The sequence below is a fragment of the Vanellus vanellus genome (genome assembly GCF_965231255.1).
Source record: "Vanellus vanellus genome assembly, chromosome: 1".
Lineage (NCBI taxonomy): Eukaryota > Metazoa > Chordata > Aves > Charadriiformes > Charadriidae > Vanellus > Vanellus vanellus.
Window position 1 is genome coordinate 151,003,722 of NC_138905.1, and position 23,933 is coordinate 151,027,654.

A 23,933-nucleotide genomic window follows, 5' to 3' on the forward strand; every position below is an offset into this window, starting at 1 on the left:
TGTCGTTAAAGCTATTACTTTAAGGATAAGATGTAGATTTTTAAAGCTGACTCGATTTGTAGTAAGTTATGATTTTTCAAAGGCATCTCTGCAATCTGGCTAACCATGTTTTCAAAGTTCCATAAAAAATTCTCAGCCTTCACTCACTAACGTGACTTACAGTAACTTCTAAAGCGTTGCCTGTGTTTCCTTCCCCACTAGGAGCCAAGGAAACATTCACCACCAAGCCTGAACTTTGGAAGTCCTTGCTGCTACTACGTGCCCTGTAACGCAGTTCACGTGGACGGACAGAGCCATTGCATCGCCATCGCCATCTCCGCTGATGTTGATGCACCAGCTGCAATAATATTTCAAGTCAATCCCTGATTAGTTAGGGGAAGGTCAGCTATTTCTGACTGGCCTCGCCCAGACAGAGACACAGAATGAAGCTCTGCCATCAGTGTCCTAAAATAGAAGGCCCTTTTCATCTGTCAGGCTTGAGTCAGCCACATGGGACACAAATTAGGAGGCACAAATCGACTCGCAGGGCATTGGGAAGAAGGGCACAGGCAGAAAGTCAAGTGAAGAGAAACTTCTTCAGATATGAGCTATATTCCCCAAACAGCTTTTTAGTCGCTTTCCCAATAATTTTATCTTACCGTTTCTTCTTAAGTAATTTAGCATTTTTTTTAAGAGAACTTTGATAATGAAACTGAGCGTGGGGATATTTTTTGGAGGCTTCTTTGCGGCTCTGGGGGTTTTACTTTTTTTGGTGGCATTTGGAACTGATTATTGGCTTCTTGCTACAGAAATAGGAAGGTGTTCAAAAGCACCTGAAGATGCTGGGGTTAGTATGGACTTTTTTATTTATAATGAGAATTATATGTGTAGGTTTCTTGGATGTGTTTATTTTGTAACAATTTACTTCTGTACGAACTTTTCAATATACTCATTTTGACCTCCTGAAGGTGTACAAGCCTGCTTCAAAATCTCTTGTAACCAGTTGTAATCAACTCTAAAATTAATGTCTTTTGTGATACTACTTTTACAATGTGACAGTCTTTCAAAGGAAGCATGAATGTTTAGATATGCTATAGCTAACCTATATTCAGACAGGCTGTGTTTCATTATGATGGTGGTGTTTTTTACCTCAGCATCTAATTTCAGTTGAACTTGATTCTTTCAGCCATTTAAAATCTGTATGATATTGGCTTTTTTTTTTTTTTTTTGTAGGGAGAGAAGGCCACTTTCCATCATGAAGGTTTCTTCTGGAGGTGCTGGTTTAGTGGAAATGTAGGAGAGAATAATGCCAGCATGTGGAATTTCTGGTATAGTAAGTAACTTTTTCTTTTTACATTATCTACAGTAGTTTGTTCTCAAAATTGTTGTGTTTTTTTTTTTTCCATCTTATGAATCACCAGGTCTCATATTGCTTCTTTGTGATCAGGTTCTTCAGCTACTCTAAAAGAAATTCTTTACAAACATTTTTGTAATATGTACTAAAGGAAACCTCGGGACGATATGATAGACGTTTAACTATCAGCTTACGCTGTGAGTGTTATGGCTGCCCTGTTAACCCCTATGAGTGGGTTAAGGAGGGCATGGGCGATTCCACTGTGAAAATGGTGTAGGACACATCATCTCCAGGAGAATTCCTCTACCAAATTCACAGATGACCCAAAATCTCCCACGAAGAAGAGGTCAAGCAAAACATTTCCTGTCTTCGACACTACCTCTGATGTACAGAGCTCCCTCTCCTTATTGCAAGATTTCCACAATCCTTGTGAAAAGCAGGTGCCATCGTACAAATTTAACTTTAATAACCCACATTTTGCTAAATATATTGCTTGGTCTTAGGTGGCAAATGTAATATTCACTGTAGTTAATTTCCCCTTGTTATTTATCTGGAGAATTCTGCGGTCAGGAATCTGAAATTTAAATGTGGTTTAAGCTATACTCAGCCTTTATCTTTCACAAGGAAGAAGGTGATTTTTTATAAGCATTTAATATAAAGAGTGAAATTACCCTTCTCTGGGGATATTGATTCCATAGACTAGATTCATATTTGTTGAAACTGTAAACTTTGTGAAGATGATTGATATTTTTTATTGTTCTTTCACAAGAAAAAAAGTAATTTCCTGGGTTTTTTTTTGTTTGTGTGTTTGGGTTTTTTTTGTGGGACATGCAATAATGAGACGGAAATAATTAACCCTCACAAAAGAAAGGTACATATGCATATAAAAGCATACGTATGCATTGCATATAAATTGCAGTGTGCCTTCAGCAAGGCTGCTTTACTGTTCCCATGGTACAAATCTGTGTTGCCCTTTAAGGAATATCCTTGGCTGGATAGCAAGGCTGGTATGTCTTACCAAACCAAATCCGCTGTAAGCTATTGCCTGGAAAAGAACCTGGAATCTTGACTGATGAAACTCAGTTTGCCCATTTGAAGAACAGGCTTAAAATATTTTATTGTTAAGGCAGTAAAATATTAATCTTTAGCTTTCTTTCACTTTTAGCTAACCAGTCACCTTCTAAGAATTGTACACATGCTTACCTGTCACCATTTCCTCTTATCCGAGATGAACACAACTCAACCTCCTATGACTCTGCCATCAGTAAGTATTTTTTTTGGCTGCAAATGGATACAATGACTATAGTTTCAAGAAAACAATTTGGATGCTTCAGTATAAAACAGCCTTATCACTCCACACAGTATAATTAATAGAGTTTTTGTGTTTCATACTTCTCATAATTTTACAACATGCATATTTAAGCCACTATTTAGCAAAGCACTTAAATGAATGCTTAGCTTTAAGCATGATGGCAGAATGGAAGTCATTTCTGAAAAGAGAGACATTTCCTTTTTAGTGCTTTTTTCTCTGACATAAAAAGTATCTTCCTTGGGTTGAATGCATTAAACAAGGACTACTCATATATTCTAATAAGACTGGGGGTTTTTTTTGTTAAATAAATAACCACATGTGGAAATATATTGCATTTTTGCTTTTATGAGGAAGGAGGAAAGGGGCCTTGGTACTAAGTTTATCCCACTAACTCAGATATACTGCACCGACTGCTGGATGTGCCAGCTTCTCTCCATTGACACTGAAGGGAGCTGAGACACTGAAGTTACTCTGAACAGTGTGTGCCATACATGAATAATGTAACCGAAGACTGTAGCAATGGGCAGTTTTGTTTTGCGAACTAAGCTATTTTTAAATATATGTATATTCTCTATAATAGTTCAAAATACTTACTATGTTAAATTGAGATATTACCACCAATAAACTCTAGTGCAGTAACAGAGATATATATATATATATGGAAGATATACAGTAATTGAAAACCTCATGTTTGAATAAAGCCTGGAAAGCTCTGTTTTTACAAGTCTTAAAAACAACTTTAAAATATTGGTCACAATTTATCAGATCAAGAGCTTTATGCAAACGTATTTGAAGTAAATAACTTCTGATACCGATTTCATATGACTTTTTAAATATCCCATGATGTGTGGATGCTGCATGTCTCTGAGCTCACTGACTCAGTGACTTAAGTGATTCCGTCCAGTCCTGAAGCTGTAATTATGCCTTTGCTGACTTTGAATACAATTTTTATGCTGCAGACTTGAACAAGAAAGTAAGTTGGACTGATCATGGTTCTGTTAATCTTTAGAAATTATGAACTGTTTGTTGAGGAAGAATTCAGACCTCACCATTCAGAGATCTAATCTGTAACTTCACAGCACATCTAGAACAGTTTATCTTTCCATTTGAAAGTGACAGAGTCATCAGCTGCTAATAATCTAGACAGAATTTGTATTCCACCATCCACTCATACATTCACGAAGGATCCTCAAATTATATTACATGATTACACAGAAGTGGACAAACAAAGAATAAGGAAAGGAGAAGGAATACCATCAAAAGTTTAATTAATTTTAGTTAACGTTTGCCAAAAGAACCACTGCTCAAATATAATTTTCCTATCTATATTTCATATTATGAGATTAAAAATAGACAGAACTGTACTATAGATGCTAGCCCAGGTAGAGTATATTCAGAGCCATTCCCGCTGTATAAATAGATACAGTTGGATTGCTTTCAAGCTCATTAAAATTGAAGGGGGGTGTTTTTTTTTTCATTCCTCCAGTTCATTTTCAGCATCCAAGCTAAGTTATTTACTAGAGCAGGTATGCTTGTTCAAGAATCTTTCACAACTTTTTATGAAGAAGGTTGTGTCATCACCTCTTCTGTTAGTTCAAAACTTGTCTAGTTCGACAGTCCTGCCCATGGTATTTGGGAAACAAGTTTTTAAAACCTTGCTGCAACTGCAGTTGCTAAATTAAGAAATGCTAGAAGGTTATCCTCTTCTTCTCGATTCACAGTGGAGGAAATGCTTCTCTGTAAAAGCCAGTGGCAAAAGCCCTTGATATGATTTCATGAAGAACAAGATTTCATCAACTATTTGTATATCCAGTTGGCTGCATCTATTACCTGGCATTAGCTAAACATAGAACAAAAGGGACCTACCAAAAGATTGAGGTTATTGTCCCTCTTTTTGCTTCTGCTACTGTTTCTTGATATATTACCGTTTTCACGGCTCATAGCTTTCTCAGTGTATTCACTTTTGGGGATACAAAAAAATCTCCCACACAGAAACTGTGTTTTTGTGAGTCCCTCAAGTCCTGTTTTAATTAGGAGTGGGTAAGAAGAAATATTCTGTCATCTGAAAAATACTTAGTTTGCTCTTTCATAGAAAAATATACAGCTGAATAAAAAGCTTTCAACTTCATTAGAAAAATCAAACGTATGTACAACATATTTTTTAAAAAGTCTCTAACTTTCTGTTAGCAGAACTGTTAGTTTCTGAGCAAGCAAAGGCATGTGACTTCTTTTACAGACTTCGGGAGCTTTTTTAGTCTCTTTTTAGAGACTTCGGGACCTTATCAGAGGAATTTGGATTTAACTGCAGCCCCTAGTGGAAACACAAGTGTGGTTGGTTGGTGGAGTGCCACCTTACCATCCAGTTAGAAGGGCTCAGGCAAAGATAAGTTTTCTGTGGAACATAAATTCTCTGATGAGTTTTGAGTGCAGTGACTGGACCAAGCTCTCTGTTGACATAACTCCTTTGGCTTTCGTATCAGTAGGAATTTGGCTCAGAGCTTTTCTGGGCCAGAATTCAAATGAGGCTCAATCTATCCCCCCTTAGCTTTTTTACAGCTTTCTGTGTGTTGGTTATACGGTGTTTGTGTGATAGTACCCAAAAGATTCAAACACTGAAGACCTTCAAGTTTAGTGTTTTAGTACACTTTACAAAGCTGTAGACCAAAGGCTTGGTTCATCCTGCTGTGCAAACCTAGACTATGAGCTCTTGATGTCAAGAATTACAGTCTTAGATGCAAATGTAAAGACTGAAGAGCCTACAGTGTTTTGGAGTTTTTAACACGTGTTTTAATGTCTCAGGTTTCTTTTCATCATTACTGTCAGATGCATGATTAGTCTTGAAGGGTTAGATAACACTGCTTTGAAATCGCAGCAGTCTGTGTCTTTTAATCACAGTTACAATGGATTTGTTCATTCACTGTTTTTTTTTTAATGTCTTGGCGGAGCGGGGGAGGACTTCACCTACCTGCAGTGTAAGGTGGGGTCCAAGCTGTGCTAACCATCATTTATGGTTAATGCGCTTAAAGAAACTTGCAGGCCGTGCCATTTATCTTCACCTGAAACAGGCGTCTAAATGAACTCGGGGGAAGTCTGACTCTAATGACTTTCTGTGATAGTACAGTGGTTTATAGTGACAGCTATTATAGCATGCAGCTACTGAGTAGGCTTAGACAGCACCTCGTTGTGTTGCCACCAGATTCATTTATATGATGATTCACAAACGTATGTGCAACAAACTACAAGACTGGAATAAAAAAAAATAAATTAGCCCACACAATAAAAGTGACAGAGTAGTGACCTCTGCATTCTAAAATAAACATACATTTCTATAATCATAAACAGATTGCTTATCCTGTCAAGCTATTTTGAAAACTTAATGGTATAGTACTTAAATAATCATTCATTGCTAGCTAGATTAATGCATGGTATCCTGTCATTAGATTACTTAACGCTGACACTCAAGGACTATCACAATTTTATTAAACTCTTTTACAATAAGACAATACTAGGCCTGTATTTGAGAAATGTGTAAAGTCTTTACTTGCACAAGTCGTCCCATTGGCTGCAGTGAGATTATTCCTAAGAAAAAGAAGTGCAAGTTCTAGCACTTAGTCAACTCGTTAATTTTATTTTTGAGGCTTTTTTTTTTTCAACTTTATTTAGAAATAAACAACAGTTCCTTAACTGTTGTAAATTGCCCCAGTGCCTTCTGAATCTAAATTGGAAGCCATTTAACGGGGCTGTGCTGACACATTAGTTTAATACTCTGATTTGTAGCTGCTAGTACTTTTTTTCCTGTCCATTAGCATCTTACTTTGTCCAGCCCTGGGCACATTGCCAGCATTTGAAGTAGTGCCTAATATAATGTAGAATGCAGAATGTTTATAGGATGGAAATGAAATTCTCGTTCAGCAACTATTACATCTAAAATGGTGTGATCAGCTTTATTGGCAGGTTTGTTACTGGGTTGAAATTAACCTAAAGTAATCCACAAAATATCAGCAACAAAATCCGAAAGTAAATATTGTACAGCGAAATGTTCGCAGTAGCCTGTTTCTGGGGCAAAAAAACGCTGTTATGTAATACAGTCACATAATTGCCCAGGAGAGATTGTAATACAGTACATTTACTAAGGCAGAACTCCCCAGCCACCAAGCAGTGATAAAGCAAGAAGTATTTAAAAAAGCAATGTATTCATAATGTGAATATTGTATTTGTTTTACTGTTAAGGCTATTAAAAAAAAAAAGATTATTACTACTAAGGGATAGTAAAAGGGACTGAGTGAAACTGAGAAAAGTTTTGCAAGGTTTATCGTGTTGCCAGGTGTGTCTCCTGCGCTGCTGCTGAGATCTGTGATCTCATTTACAGCTGTTTATCTGCAGAGAAGATACTCCTGATTTAAGGCTGTTCAGGCACTTCACTTTTCACTGTATTTTATATTGTGGGTGGCGATATTTTGGCAAAAGTATTTTGATATCTTTTTAATTAAATAGAGAGGTAAAAAAGACATAGTCTAAAATACAGTCCACAGTCAAATTACAGGAAAGGCTCTCTTTGGGAAGTGAGCTTGTGGGTGAAAAATCAAGGCAACTTTTCGAAGTCATTTTGCCTATCCTCAGTAATTTTTATGCAGCATTGTACTCACCTGTGCTTTAAAGAGTTTTTCAGCTTTGTGGCGCTTAATAATTTGTGTTGGATATTGAATTCAATATTAAGTGGCTAGGGTTTTTTTGACAGGCCATAGAAAATGTATGGGCTGATGGCTCAGATTTTAAAACACTTGAAATCAGCAAGGGCAATAAAATACATGGTATGGTTTCAGGAGGTTGGTGTTAATGTCTCCGTGTTGCATCGTGTCGTTAGCTGGCCTGTTCCTGAATAACCCATTACCGAGCTTCAGAGGTGTGCACAGGTACTGCACAACAAGGGTGTGTTGCAGCTGACACAGCTGTGTAGCTTTGTCAAATACATTATTGCTTCTCTTTGCTGTCATGCACTAGTGACATCTTAAAATATGAATCTGTGGCTTCAGTTTATAATCAATACTGGGATCAACTACACTAGAAAAGCGGGCTTTTGATAACTTTCAGCCATTTCTCAAAAGTTTGGTCACTTACTCAAAACCAGATACTTGCAGTTTTCAGATAATGCAGAAGTCTCCAGAGGAATCCAAACAAGGCTCTTTAGGGAGAAAAGCAAGTAGCAAGGGAAAGTTACAGGTCAGGTTTGGAGGAATATACTGCAGCTAAAATGTTCCCATAGTATACAGGCCAAACGGTGTAGAGCTCAAAGACAAGCATACCGTGTGTACTCCCGCTTTCCTCTAAGTACTGTTTTATTTTTAGGCCTGCCTGTCACTGCCAAGGCAAATGTTGTACCCGATGAAGGGGCAGCTTACCAAGACAAGTTACGGGGCCTTCTGTTTATCACTCTTGCAACACAGAGCAATGGTATCTAAGATCAACACTGCAGATAGGTTTACCTTGGACTCTGCGGTCATGCTTGCACTTTGTTTCTTCTACTGTAGAAAATGCTTGGAATAATGCATGCACTTGAGGTAGGTAACTCAAATATATCTGTGAGAGCCTCGAGGCAAGGGTACCCCTTGTCATCTGAACCATAACACGGGCTATCTTATGAACTGCCCCAGTGAGACTTGAAATGGTGCAAAAGTCTCGTAACACCTTGTATAGGTACACCGAACCACTGTTTCTTGAAACAGGCTGCTTGGATCAGGGTCATCCCTTTTCGTGGGATTCAAAGAAGCATAATGCAAATCAGCATCTTCTGTTGCTTTTTATCTGTCATGGTTCACCTCAGCCTCAGAGCAGCAAAGTCTTTGACTTGAAGAGCAAGTTCATTCTTAGGTGGTTTTAATTTCAGCCAGCTCTTTTGTGTTCATCTATAGATACCAGCTAAGCTAAATGTCAGCAGTAGGGCTGCACTGTAATTTTGAATGATTAGCCCTGCAGGAACTGATCTTGTCCATCTAGGCAGAGAAGATGGGAAATGTGATCTGAGCAAAAAGGGTCTGAGTATGAAATAAGTGAAGCCTTCTTTGCAGAAAAATGGTTGCTTTTTAACTCCCTTACTAAAGAAAAAGTCTAAATACTCTTAGGGTGTGTCCTCAGCCCTGTGCCACAATTGACCCTAACAACTTACTGTCTTGCAGAGGGGGTAGTCTTTCACTTGAAAAGTTGCCGATTTGAGAACATTGCAGACTTTTTACCTGTCTACTCTATTTTCAAATTGATGTTTACTGATGGAGTTAGCTGGCTAAACAAGTATTAGGATCATCAGAATTAATCCATGGTTCTCCAGAGTAAAGAATTATTTCTAGAGAAATAGAATGGAAGTTTATTTCAGGTGATAGCTAGGTCAAATCAGTATTTCACATATAATGCATAAAATAGTTATGCTGTTGGAGCAGAGAAACAGCTTTTCTCTTGTATAGTTGCAGAGAGGTTTAAACAAATCTTCATCAGTTGCATTTGTACTCCTTTTGTGTTCAGTTTCCCTGAGTATTTGAACAAATGAAGCTTTTCCGGTAGACCTGCACTAAAAGCAGACTTGAAAGCTTCCTGTATGAAGAGTAGATAATGAAACTGTATACTAATTTTGTAATGCTGGAGAAGCTTGTGTAGTCATCCATTCAGAAAATAGAAACACTGCTATATGCCTTAGGTGACTGACCATAATGATATCGAAGAAAGCTTTTTCAAGGTTCATTTTGGCCAACGTGTCCTATTATATAGCATGACTTTGAAGTACCTTGGGCCATCCATGTAAAAGAGTTGGGTGGTTATAGACTGATTTAGAGGTATTAGGTTTTAAATGAGGAAGTAATGTCCCATGGACTTGGGGACTGCGATGAAGCTTAGCAAAGTAGCCCCATGAGTAAAATAATATGAAATTGCTTCAGAGACCCAGGACTGAAGGACTTGAGAGATTTACCTTTCTAGGTCTCCATTCACTGGCCGTTTGCATTAAGTGAATCATTTAACTATGTGTTTAGCTTTAAACAGGTGCCTAAATCCCGTAAGAGGTGGAGTACTTAAAGGAGAACACACACTTAACTGCTTTGCTGAGCCACAGCCTTATTTCTTACCTACTCTTTACATATTTTTTTTGTTTATGGGGAAAGAAGACTTGTATTGGATAGGAACCAAAACACAATTTTAACACTTTTGCCAGCTACAGTCTTTCGGCCACATTCATCCTTCCTATGCCCAAATCTGCTGATCAGTGTGGCAGAAAATTATGTCTCTGAATGTTTGCCTGGATTAAAAAGGATGTTATTTTAAAAGTGTGACTAATGTGATGTGGTGAACGTGATCTAGCTAATACATTTACAAGGCTGAAAGAAGCAAGATGGTGTATACTTTAACATGAGTTAAGCTGGTCAAGTTAAAAACTCTAGATTTTTGGAACAGTGGGAAGAACAAGCTGATAAAGTCTAGTGCACCTTCAGATTTCAGATGAGAGCAAACCTGAATTATTCCAGAATAGCTGGCTCTAACAAGCTGTATGAATTTGAAACTTTCAGGATATGAACCAGTATAACAGTTGCTTGGTTGTGTTTTGCCATAACAGTAAGTAGGTGCTGTCAAATGATAAGTGGCAGTTTCTTTTGTGACTCACTTGTCTTGACTTGCCAGCTGGCTTATATGCTTTCCCTCAGTTGGGTGGAAATGTTTTTCACTGCCTGAATTGTCAATGCTTCAAGATTTTCAGATCTGACGATGGAGATCTTTGCAACTCATAATTTTACTAATGGGTTGTGTTAATGTACCAATTTTTAAATTCATGGGAGAAATTTATGTCACTCTTGTAGCATTTATAAAATGATGACTTTGTTAAATGGATGTGCAATTAACCAGCTAAAAAATAATTGTTAGAAAGACTCTTTTGGCCAGAGTATGTCACAAAACTCTCGGCTCATTTATCACCAGCTGCATCCATTAATTCAGCACTGTTTGGCACTGTCTAACAGGGGCTTCTGAAACATCCCATTTAAAATTTAATAAAATACAAAGAGCTTTAGAGCAGGAATAGGCTGGTTTAAAATACAGGAATAGGCTGTTTTTCAGAAACTCGGTTTACATTTTTTTGAGTTTCTCCCCCTCCTGCTTTAGATTTCTGTCTATTGAATATGACTGTGTAAAGAGAATTATCCAGTTGTAAATTGTAGAGAACTTACAAATTGCTATTGGTGACACAGTCTGAGCACTAAGAATGTCAGGATGTTACAGCTCTTTGCTTCTCACAGGCAATTTTGGTAAAACAATTGTATCCTGTCAGTCCAATCATTTATCCCAAAGAATCATTGCTGCAGCTCTGGTGTACTGTTCTCTAAAGGGGATAAATTTGGTCAAGTTGCTGTCTTACAAGTCACTGCTAAATATTAAGCAGATGGATTTCATTCATGGTAACTTTCAACCTATTTTCCATGATCGTCAGATAAGAACTGGCGTTCAAACCTAATTTGGTCCACATGATCTATAACATATATGCACGATAGAACGAACGTTTCGTTTGTTAATAAGGCAAGTGAAAAAAGAAGGGGAAAAGAAAAATACTTGTTAGCCAAATATGTCACTTGTTTAAGTTCTAAAAGGTGTTGTATTGTTTTTTTCCTTCTTCCCTTTCCCCAGTTTATCGAGGTTTCTGGACAGTTCTTATGCTCCTGGGAGTGCTCACTATTGTGATGGCTAGTTTCTTCATCATCTGTGCAGCTCCTTTTGCCAGCCACATTCTGTACAAAGCCGGAGGAGGCTTTTTCATCATTGCTGGTGGGTATACTGTTTGCTCAGTCAATTAAAAAAGAGAAAGGATGAGGTATTTCTTCCATTTTCCCTGAGCAAAAATTATATTAATCATGGTTAAAAAAAAAAAAAAAAGCATATGCTTCTATCCTTTGGCTTGTGGAGTGCCTACCTTGGAGACAATTCTTTCCACAATTATTTAGCTGTAAAGCTATTCAAAAAGCTACTTTTAGATTAAGATAAAAAAATTCTGGGACAAATCATGGAATTACACTACAATTTCAATCTAGGTTTTTTAGCAGGGAAAAAAGAATGCATGTTTAGGGATGCTGCTGTATAAGATTCTCAAGGGCTTTAGCTAAGGAGAGGCGTTTGTTTTTTTTTATCAGTGACACAAAAGATGATTACAGTAGGCTTTAAAGAACTTGGAAGACAGATCACATTCACATGACCAATACAGAAGAAATGTTTTGGGTGTGATTGGAGTACATAAAATAGTTGTCACATATGAGTAAGTGGGAGCTCTGAACTTCTATGTATGAAAGATAACAAATAACTGAATTCCCACCTTCCTCATAACCCTGACGTACTCTGGAGGATGCACCCTCCCAGCATTCAGCTGATACGGGCAGCTCTCTGGGACGTTGTTCCGTTAACCTTGAAAAGTCTGGAAAGATGTCACCCTGGTGTGTTTTCATTTGTATAAAGCCTGGTGAGAGGTGGTCCTGTGAGAGCAGTATTATGTTATAGGGTAGAGCCACTCGTGTCAGGACCAGAAGGCTTCGGCTCTCGTTGTGCTTCTGTTACTGACCTGCTGACCTTGCTTCCACTCTTCACCTTGCAGCTCTTCATACGCAGTTAGTGATCATTATTCCCTTTTAAACGACCCTCAGTGAAGTGTGGGAAGTATTTTATAATATTTTTTCTGAAAAAAACTCCTGCACACTTGCATTTGATCCCTTGAGAATTACTCCTCCACACTTTTAAAAGACATACAAAATATTCATAGTCTGACAGAAATCCTAAGGTATTTCAATGCTTTTTGTCACTAATTTGCAGGGTAAGACCCCATGTGAGTCCTATTCTTTTTCTGCATTTTTAATCTGTAAAAACCCCTCAGATGTCACTAGAAAGTAGCAGAGGCTGTTAGAGAGGAAAAGGGCACTTGAAAGACACCAGGAACTGACGAGCAGAGGTCCAAAGCGACGTGTGTGTTCTCCACTCTGGGTCAGTTCATCTGCCCTCATTTAGGCAGGGGAAAGTTAGATCCCCAACTCTGTGCTAGTCTCCCTTGGCTTCCCTCGGAGGCCTGCAAGCGGCAATAACATTCACTGGCAGTAAAACCAGTAGGTATGTAAGAAGGTCCGCAGCTGGGCATTCATTTCATCCTGAAAGAGGGGTCAAAGTGGATCAGATGAATGCGCTGTGGAGGAACCCTACACCTCTCTTTCCTTTACTGGGGGAATCTAGAGAGGCTATTTTTTTAGGTGTGTGAAGTTAAGTGAGCTTTATTATCCCAGTGTGTGACCTTGGGCCTGTCTCTGCCTCTCTCACTCTTTGTCCCTGTAGAGCAGATGTTCTTCAAGGGAAATCCTGAATTTCTGCTGTCTATATTTGTAATATCTTTCAACTTCAGGACTGTTTTCAATAAGGCCTTCAGAGAAGAGCTGTGATATTTTTACTATTACCATTGTTGAAAAGAAAAGATATTTAGCAAAATCCTGCTATGATTTGCCAAAAGGTAGTGGTGGCAGCAGAATATAAGACCCTGGAGCCGTTCCACTTGTACAAGACATTTTGGCTTGGGTAGGAGGACACAGTTCCTGACCAAGCTCTTCTGCATCTCCTCTCAGTCCCACCAGTAGGGCATGGCTGCCTGGGAAGGTATTTACTGTAAATATCATTATCCCATGCAAAACTTCAGATCACCCACAAAAACATTAAAAAAAGTTTGTTGCTCTCAGCTCTTCTCACAAGTACTCCCGTAGCCAAGGTGAAGGTTTAATTATATCATGAATTAAAATCATGCTGGTGGGAGTGACCATGCTGACAGAAAAAGAGCTTATAAATATTTTGCATTGTCAGTAGTTAAAGCTATGTCCTGAGGAATGTCTTGGGCAACAACTCAGTTTCCTGTGGTGATACTGATCAATGGCCCATTGTGTTAAATGGAGAGTAAGAGGGATTCCCAGACCCAAAGGTACGACAGCATGAAATTGCTCTCCCAATAGGAGTTCCTCACAATAGTTAATATCTTAAGTCTGGGATAACTTGGGGCCAGAGCCAGATAAGGTAGAACCTGATGCAGAAGAGTGTTTTAACCTGCCTCTAGAAGGCAGGGTGGTGTGCTCTACTGTGTTCCCTGCTACCCTGACCCCTTCCTCTATCCATCTCCTTCAGGACTAAAGAGCCTGTTCGTTTACAGCCTCCCAAAGGAAAACAGGGCATGGAAGGGGAGAGTGATGAGAAGTGGTGCATATTTACCACTTGTACCAACATGTGGTCAGGATGCAGCCAGGGTGTGCATCTATTTAAACACAGACCTAATAGGAAAATGAAAAGATGTAATGTGACTTAGATCACAGGTGAAGTTAGAGTTCTTGTAAGACAGAAACCAGCATATTGATTTGAAGAAAAAAAGGCAGTATATACATTGTTTTGAAAGGGCCTGGATGCTGTCTTACCACAGAATTCAAGTAGCTGTTACACTGGAGAGAATAGTAGGCTTCTGAGAAAGAAGTTGGACAAGGTGGTTGTTCTGTGGAAGTTTGGAAGAAGTTAGGAAGATCGGTCATTTTCCTACTTACATGTCTTTAAAGAAAAATGTCAGGTGAAGCAATTTTAATACCTATTATTGAACTGAAGTGTCTGTATCCTTTTGCAACCTTAACTGACAAATTTGGTACCAGATAAAAGCTCTGCCTCAACTGAAGAGAACAGCTTGTAGCATGATCTGCTGTGCCATCTTAGCGCTCAGAAAGCAGCTGAAGATATTACTTGGAATGGGATTCATGCCAACTGTCCAGCCATCTGAAAGCTAAGTGGGTTTTATGAACCAACTGCTTAAACTTTTATTATCAATGGCAAGAAACACACTCTCAGAGGGACACTTCATCTTATCTGTGCTAAGGCAGATAGACTTGCCTTTTGGAGGGACCTATGGAAGGAGCCTAAACAGAGAACCTGAGTGACACAGAATAAATTTAGGTTGGAAAGGACCTCTTGTGGAAATCAAGTCTGGCCTCCTGTTCAAAGCAGGGCTGGTTTCAAAGTTAGGTCAGGCAGCTCAGAGCCTTATCCAGTCAAGTTTTTAAAATCTCCGGGAACTGGTGTTCTACAGCATCTTTGGGCACTTGTCCCAGTTTGACCAACTTAATCGTGAAATATTTTTTTTTTCCTTGTATCCACCTGAAATTGTCCTTGCTGCAGCTTGTGACCATTGAGTCTCATCCTTTCAGTATGCAGGTCTCTGAAGAGTCTATCCTCATCTTCTTAATAACCCCATGTAGAAAGACGAAGATTATTTTCTTCCCTAGACTAAAACTCCCCAGCTCACCCAGCCTCTCCTTGTCCTCCATCCCCCTAACCGTCTTGGTGGTTATTACCTCAGTTCGTCAGTATCTCTTGTTCACCAAGGGGCCTCAGATTGGACACAGTTTTCCAGATATGATGTCACAACTGCTCAGTAAAGGGAAATAATAGTATTTTCAAACCTGATGACTGTTGTTGCTAATGCAGCTCTGAATTAGGTTAACTTCCATTTCTGCCAGACCTGCTTGAATTCTAGCACACTGACAGGGACCATTCTTGTGCTCTAAGGAAGTTGTCTATGAGGAGCAACCAGTTCTTCTGGGTCCCTTTGCCCTTCAAAGCATCCTTTGTCCTTCACGGCAGCCTCCCTTGGGATCCTACCTACGAGTTCCCTGAACAGGCTGAAGTCTGTTCTCCTGAAGTACTGGGTCTTTAATCTCCTGCTTGCCTTCCATATTCCTCCTAGGATACTAAACTTTGCCGTTTCATGGCCTTTATAACCACAGCTGACACCTTCTATTATATTCCTGACCAGTTTTTCCTTATTTGTGAGTAGCAGGTCCAGCAAAGCTCTTCCATTAGTTGATCTGTTCCACACCTGTTTCAAAAAGTTATCCTTGATGCAGTTCAGCTACCTACCTTCTGGATTGCTTGCTCCCTGCAATGTTGCCCTTCTAGAAGATATTGGGGTGGCCGAGTCCCACGTGAGAACCAGAAGTCTTAACTATTTTTCCAGTCCACTTTCCCTTCTTGATTGGGTGGCCTGTAGTAGATACCCACCATGACAACATCCTTTTTGTCTACCTTGTTCATCTTAGCCTGTAAGCTCCTGTTACTTAGAAGATCTCTGTCCATTCAAGATATTTCTTTGTGCAGACTGCAGCCATCCCATCCCATCTTAACTGCCTTTTCTTAAAGAGTCTGTATCCATCCATCAAAGCATTCCAATCAAGCAAGCTGTCTCACCATGTCTGCAGCTCCAGTGGCCTCATCCACCAGCCACTGACTGCATGAACTTGAATTCCTCCTGTGTTATTCCAACACTGAGTTCATTTATGTACATGCATTTGAGGTGGGCTTTCAGTTGTGCTGCTTAGTGGAAGTGTACGAGCCTCTCTCATTGCTCTGTCCCATGCATATGCTCTCCATTCTCTTCCCCTTGCTTATCTGAAGGCCAATGGTCCTCGCTTGCATCTCTTCTCACAAGGTTACTGAACTTGTTGCTCTTTCCCCACTTTGATGGATCTCACCTCTCCCCTGCAGTCCTTGTATCTTAAAGAGGGTCCAGTGGTCACAGAAGCCAAAGCCTTGATTATGACACTATTTGCAAAGCTAGGAGCTGACGCACAGTGTATTCCAACTTTGGTACATTTTTGAGCCTTTGGACAGCAGGTTTGAGACCATCATCACCTGGGCCCACCTCTCACCCTCAGAGCCCTGTAATTATTCACTCAAGGTCTCTCTGCCAGCATCACTGGTGCCTATGTGGATGAACTGCAAAGGGTCTCCAAGGGCCAAAGGAACCTCAGATGCTTCTCCACAGTGTCACGTATCTGGGGCCCAGAATAGCAGCAAAACTACCCACAGAGCAATTCTGATGTCTGATCTGTGGCAGAGTCACACACCTGCCTTTTCTTCATCCTGATCTCTAAGAAAGGCTGCCCACTTTTCTTACTGAGTGGTGCAGCTGAATTACCACAAACGGAGGGGCACACACAATTATTAGTATTGGTGGCAGCTTGTTGACTAGCAACTTTCCCTATTAAGCTTTGTAACCTCATTAGCTACCTGAGGCTGTAGGTGAAACAACAGAGGCTACACCTGTGGGGAAAAAGTGCATATCAGATACCACAATCAGTGATTTGAGTGCCGTCTTTGCATCCTCACCTCCATGTCTACAATATCAGAGGATGGACCAAGGGCAGCTACAGTAGTGCAAAATGTAAGAAGCCTTATAGTCGCTTCAAAGGTCATAGAAAAAGAAGGGAAAGCTGCCATAAAATAATCACTTGGGGCAGCCTTCAATAAAGTCCATTATTACCCTGGGCCCGTTCCTGCCTGGGTGGTGGTGAAAACTGTCCTCTTGTACTGATGTCAAACAAGCAAGCCCCTGGGATGTGCAGAGCACTACAGAATCACACCCTTGTGAAGAAGCAAGATTAGAAGTACAAGTATGACTTCTGCTTCCTGCCAAAATAGTGAAAAAAAGCTGATACTTGAATTCTAGCTCCTAGATGAGGACAAAAATCTGTCTTCAGAGATATGTGCCAACTTCCATAGCTCTTAAGTGGGATCCTCTGCATGTACTTCAAAGGGGCATGTCAAACATACTTTGTAAATAAAGGTCACAAGAGGCCAAGGTAGGTGGTAGAATCTGTAATAAGGACAAGGACAGAAAACTGCAACGGGAAAAAAAAACCCAACCATATACACACACATACAAGTTTTCCTCAAGTGAGATAAAGAGTTCTAAACTTCTAGGCACAAGTAAAAAGCTCACATCATTCTTTCCAGCACCTGTTGTCTTCGTGTCTGCATAGTAAAAGATTCATGCCACAAACAGCCATTCACCATTGACAAGTGAAAGGCATTTCTACGTGGGAAGAATGAGCACTAAAGGCCAGCAAACTGCTTCTTGGATTCATAGACATTTCTAAAGGTTCTGTATTCTTTCTCCTCTGCAATATGCAGAAGTATTTGTTTGAAAGAAATTCAAAAGAACAAATGCAAAAGACAAAAAAGAGTGACCTCAGAGAAGTCCATGTCTTATCACACTGCACAGAGCTACGTATCAAACATGTGCATTCTTAAAAAAATGCAAAATGGAAAAAAAGAAAGAAAAAGGAGGAGGAGGAAAGTGTTTATTTGTCTTAATCTCTCTCAGACATATTTAATGTTCTAGGAATAATTTCCCCCATCATTCCTGATTCATGCAACTGCTCTTTTATTTTATACCCACTAAAAGACAAGGGCAAATGGACACCCGCACACTATGCAAAAGGTCTAAATGCCGAAAATGTAGAAATACATCATAGCACACATTGTTCCTAAAAATACTTGCTTCCTGAAATTGTGGATTTTTTTTTTTTTTTTGCAATCTCAGTAATTTTGCTTTGGAGCTTGGTCATGAGAGTTCATGACATTCACAACAGATAATGCAAGACTGCAGGAACAGATTTCCCAGAATAAATATATATTCCTTTTAGTATATTGTCCTCCATAATGAACAGGCATTCCTGTTACACTTATAATGGGTGCTTCCTCAGCTCTTACTGGCATGACTAATATTCTGAAGGAAGGAGAAAAGCTAGTGAGGCAAACTTGTGGGTACAGAAGTAGGATGGAATAGCAGTAGTGTAGTTATATAAACAGAGGAATTCTCCCCATTGTCTTCCACAAGCAGCATAAAATTTAGCTAAGAAAATACTCTCCAGCAGTAAAGAGTCTAATTCTCCCTCTTTTCAGTTTTACATGGACTCTGCTGATGGTTCTGAGTTACTAATATTCTAGCAACTGTACTAGATTCTTTGGAATCAAGTACAAATCTTGTGGCTGGTGGTGATGTAAAGAAATAGCCTAATTTTAAACTTTTCGCAATATATGATTTTTCTTCAAAAATACCGTATTTCCTATGTATAAATTGAGGCAGTGAAATTTTGCAGTGATGGAAGCTAGGTTAAAAGACTTGAGCAGGCCAAGATAGACAATTGCTTAGTAAGCAATTAAAGTAATCTGTAATTTTGTAAACACCATATAAAGTGCTGACTATCATTTGACGTGACTATTACAGTTCATAATGCGTAGACCAAACTGATATCTTGTGGCCTGTAAAAAATGCTTCACACGTTACGTGTATCTGCATTTTACGTGCTACTCTGTCCTCTGAACGGATTGTTTGTACTCTGTTCTTGACACTGCTTTTTCTTCAAACCTTTCTTGAACTGTAAACAACCTTCCATTTTGTTAAAATAAGACAAGGTACGCTGACCTGAAATCATACAATCAGGAAAGAAGCCGTATTCTTCTGGAATCTAACAACCAGATGAGTATTTAAGCTCTAGTAACTATTCATTAAGCTCATACTCGCCTTTGAATCAGGTATTTTGATGCAATCAGTGTGGATGCCAAGAGGAAAAACCCTTTAAGTCAAAGCGACTTCCACATGTGCTTAAATTTAAGCACAACCTGAAGTGCTTAATGGATAGGAAGGAACTAATGCCTCCAGCCCTAAACATCAAACATTTTAAGTAGATGCATTAGTGATAATAGAAGTACAAGATCTGCTTCCCTGCTCTCACCACTGCTTCAAATGTACTTTAACATCTTAGGAAACAAGACCAAATGGACAAAACAGAGGACAAAACCTGTTAAATGCTTCTGTTTTCCTTTTTCTCTGCTACCATTTCTAACATACAGGACCATCAGTAAACTCCTGTGTAAGTGCTTAACTCCCATGAAATCATAACTCTGTGAAAATTAGACAAAAGGAGCACTAAAGAATGAAATGCCGTTGGAGTCAACGGGACATGGTCAGTTTTCACTTAGCCTGGTTCGACTGTTCAAGACTTTTCGTGAACACACTAAGCAATATACCTACGAATTAGCCTCCATTAGCAGATAGTGAGAACCAATAAATACTCTTTTCGTGCCTTAATTAACTAAGAGGGCTTACGTATTTTCCCTTTCTTTTTCTTCCCTTTTAAAGAAGGGCATTTATCTCTGCTTGACATACATTTCTTCAGCAAATTTCCATACCCAACAATTTGCCACACACAGGTATTAGCAGCTTGCTGTGAAATCACCTGATGGATTTCAGCTTCCCTGAAGTTGTTTTACCACTGGCGGCACTGGCTTGCTGTTTTGCACCTACACCTACGCGGAGTTGGCTCTAGTTTAAGCAACTAGAAGGTGTTGTTTCAGACTGCCTGAAGAGCAAATGTTGCCCAGTTTGAGATTAAAGCACCTCTGATGGAGTCTTGTTTTTACGGCAGATGCTTCTGACTAACTGGGCTGAGTAGCTTTGTGTCTGCCCAGTGTTCCGGAGGTGAAAAGCATTCCAGATGTGCAAGGCCTGGCTACACTTACCTGCTGCTACACAAAGGGAATATGCATCACTAAGATTTGTAATTTTTTTTTTGTTTTGGACTAACTTTGCCCTGAAGTAGATAATAAATAGAAGACTACAGACATTTGAAAATTCACAGACCTAGCCGTCTGAAGAAGGAAATTCCAATGTTCATATGGATTTTGCCATATTATGAATGTATCTTTCCAAATCTTCTCGTTACCTGGGCTAGATTTTTTTTTTTTTTGGTTGAAGTTTTGAAACCTTGAACAAACTCTATGTCTCTAATAGCTCTATTTATGAATTTGGCCCTGAATTTTTTTATTTTTTACATCAAAAGTTGCTACCTCTGTTTGATTCTAATTTTCCTGTGTTGCGTACATTATCTGTTATCATTAGATGTTCTGTTATAGGAATCTTCTGCTCAATTTGGCTTGTATTTGGTGAGTCGTCAGTTTAATTTCTCATTCTTTATATCTGGCCCTAAGGTGATCCTTCTCTCTGATTGTTTCACCAGTTGTATGTTTCATACAATCACAGTACTACACTCCATCAAAATTGAGTTTTACTTAGGTAAGATGATACTTTCAAAATTGAATTTATGCCTTTTAGAGTTGAGTGTTAGGGGTTTTTTTGAACTCTGTTAGGAATTTGAGCCCCAGCGAAAGATATAATCCTGGAAGTATATTTCATAGGCAGGAAATGTGTCTGCCTCCTTTTTTATTTAGTTTTTCTACTTACTTTCAGCCTCATAAAAATTACAGTTCCTTTGGGATTTTTCAGTCACGTTTTGATTATGCCTCAGGTTAACTGCTTCAGCTCATTTTTTGGTAGGCTTCAAAAGGTAGTGCTCACAAACATTGAGTTGTGAGGTCTCACCTGTCAGATGTTCAGAATGGAAAAGCTGTTACATTTTGACAATAAAGCGCCAACAAGAATATCACCAGATCACCAATTTAAACTGCTGCAGCTAACCTGTCTGATTTTGCCTGAAGCAAACGAGGGAGAGATGACAAGAGCTGCTCCCTGGTAAGCGGGTAGAAAGGGCAGGGAGAGGAGGTGGTGAGGCAGCATCTCAGGGTGGGGCTGGGGAAGGGTAACCATGAAAGGTTACTGGGACAGGTGGGTCTGGAAGCAAATGCCTATCCATGGGTACTTACACAGTACATTTTGCCACAAGTGTCACATTTGTTCAAGATTGCATTGCAAGTGTTTAGGAGGATGGGGAAGAGACCACAAATATCTTTGGCTTATACTCTGCTGCTCTTCAGCCTGAAGACTCAAGTTTTGCAATAAGTGTTCCCAGGAGTATGCACTGGCTTGTGGTTTTAATGAGGCACCTAAACATCCTGAGATAAAAACATGATGGGATGGTGTCCCCCAAATATTTTGGTGTTGGAATAGATAGTCCTGCTGCTGTAACTGTGCTGTGACAACTGGAGCTCAGGGAGCAAGTGGGTACATGCTGGAGCATGCAAAAAATTCAGACTTGTGCCCTCAGTTTTCTAGCAAGTCTTCTGCTGGAGCATCTGTGCTGCAGGCTTGCATTTCTCAAGTGTCCACATTCCTCTAAAGTGAAATGAAATATTAGGAATGCAATCGATACTTCGGAAAGCACTTTCTTCTTATATCTCCTTCTGGTGTATAGTAACAAAGAGATTAACAAAGTTTGTAAGGACATGTGCTCCTATTACTATCATGTGTAAACAATCCAAAGGCCTTTCAGAGGAGTGGTTGGGAAAAGGCTGTGAATTATGTGGTGGATTAATTCCAGGAAACTGTGGTATCCAATCTGAGGTTAATACTAATAGGCTGCTTCATAGCTATTATTTCATTATTGTTGCATTTTGTTCCTATACCAGGAACTTCTTTTCTAATGTGGTGGATTTTGAATTAAATGCATCTGAATTGGTCTGCAAAATACTTGAGTAGAATACTCTGAAGGTAGTATGTTTCCCAAAAAGCCCTTTTCATAAGAAAAAGAAGCAAATGTAGGGCGGTGAAGATGATAGAAAGATTTCCCATCCTTTCACCCTTTTCATATCTCATCCAAAAGACTGTGATAGAAACATTAGAGTTTGGGAAGCAAAAGCAAGTATTTTTTTTTCAGGTCACCCCATCCAATCTCCTTCCCTCTCTCTTGGCTCCTGAATTCAAAACAGTGAACGCCTGCCTGAATTTTGTCCCTAAACACATCTGTGTTTCGGTCTGCCTACCAAAACCAGACATATCCTTTGTCGTGGGAATGTGCCTTTCAGTGCAAATCAGAAGCAAGATGGAGATAGTGCTTGTTAGAGGAAGCCAGTGGTGGCTGACTGTGCCTTGCAGAAGGGGCCTCAAGCATTGATGGGTTTCTAGGTGTTACAGTAAACGCACCCAGCATTTGTCTCACACTCTGTTGTTAAAACCTGCTGTTTCTTTTCCAGGTGTCTTGTTTTCTCTGGTAGTCGTGATGTACGTCATCTGGGTCCAGGCGATGGCTGATCTGGAGAACTACACAAACATGAAAAAAATGGATTGCCCAGACTTTGCTGTGTATGTACGTTATGGCTGGTCTTTTATGCTGGCCCCTATCGGAGTATTTTTTGCTTTGTTAGCGGGAATGCTGTTCTTGTTGGTAGGGCGTGCCATTTATTTACACTCAGACTAGTCGTACACTGCTGAAGGGAGTACAAGAATCCTAGTGAAACTTCACGACAATTGTAAACCGGAACACAATTTTATACATTATCACCATTATGGCAATCCTAAGTGTGCAGGCAGACTTCTGGAAATTCTTCCGTTACTTGTTGAAGGGCAGAGGACACAAAACTCAATACGGGAAGAAACCACCTGTAGTCCCAACTAGTTGCTTTTAATTCTTTAGAAAGTATCCCCGTGGTTCTCCATATAGTACTGTTAGCAGCATTTTTGCAGTTTTGCAATTTCTGCAACCGAAAGCCCAACACGAAGTGGGCCACATCAACATTTTATACGTTTGTCTTTTAACATTTATCTTGTGCTTCTGCTTGTGGAGATGGTACAAGGTGGAGGGGAAAACAAACATTTAAACATAGTAATTCAATCTACCTCTTCTCCTGTTTTCCACTGCTTGCCTTAGCTTTAACACAAGCAAACATGTCTGCACTTTATAAAAATAGCGTGCAGTTGTTCATGCAGCATCTATGGGAAGAGGACGAGAGAGAAGACAATAACCGTGAACAGCGACCTGGTGCTAGTCCGTACATGCAAAAGCTTAACTGCTTCTGTTGCACACTTGTCTTTTCTGTATGCATCTGAAAGCTGTATACGTCTGTATTCTGAAATCCATATTTGTTGCACGATCCTATAAGCCTATATGCCATAGTCAAATCACTAACCGGAGTTATGCCAACATTGTACTTTGAATTATAGCGTTAATATTTTAATCAAGTTTTAACTCTTTTATTTTTGAATGGAATAATTGGCTCCTCCAACAAACATTTTCCTGGTTGTGTAAAATGACTTTTTTATTCAAGAAGGTTTATTATGAAGACAATATTTAGGAGATGAAAATGTATGTTTTATATAGCCTTCATTTATCCCAATATTAAAAATCTGCATTGTAGACCAAATCCAACTTGCCTACTAGTTATCCCAGGGAAAGCAATGAAGCTAGCTAAGACAGCAGGAGAGATGGATTTGGGTCTGTGTTGTAGGAGTGGCTGGCTCTGTGTGTAGTGTGTGTGTGTGTGCGCGCACATATGTTTGGAAGATGGGTGAGGATGGGACTGTACGCATGATATGGAAAAGATGGGGTGGAGTTTTAACAATGGGGAAACTTTATCTGGCATTGGGCCCAAGTTGAAATTAAATCCATCTGAGAGCGTGTTGGTTTTCACTTTGTAACTCAATGCAGAATAGTTTGGGACTGATGGGGAAAAATAAAGACTGCATGTTGGTTTCTT

General features: G+C 39.5%; 1 protein-coding gene across 1 annotated transcript; it reads left to right on the top strand.

The window, feature by feature from the left end:
- The first annotated feature begins 490 nt into the window (after positions 1 to 490).
- On the top strand, positions 491 to 23,933 carry TMEM182 (transmembrane protein 182). The gene is made up of 5 exons (XM_082485756.1): positions 491 to 826; positions 1,213 to 1,312; positions 2,499 to 2,597; positions 11,301 to 11,438; positions 22,434 to 23,933. Exons 1-5 carry the CDS (start codon positions 686 to 688, stop codon positions 22,655 to 22,657), a joined length of 702 nt encoding a protein of 233 aa, XP_082341882.1. The 5' UTR covers positions 491 to 685; the 3' UTR covers positions 22,658 to 23,933.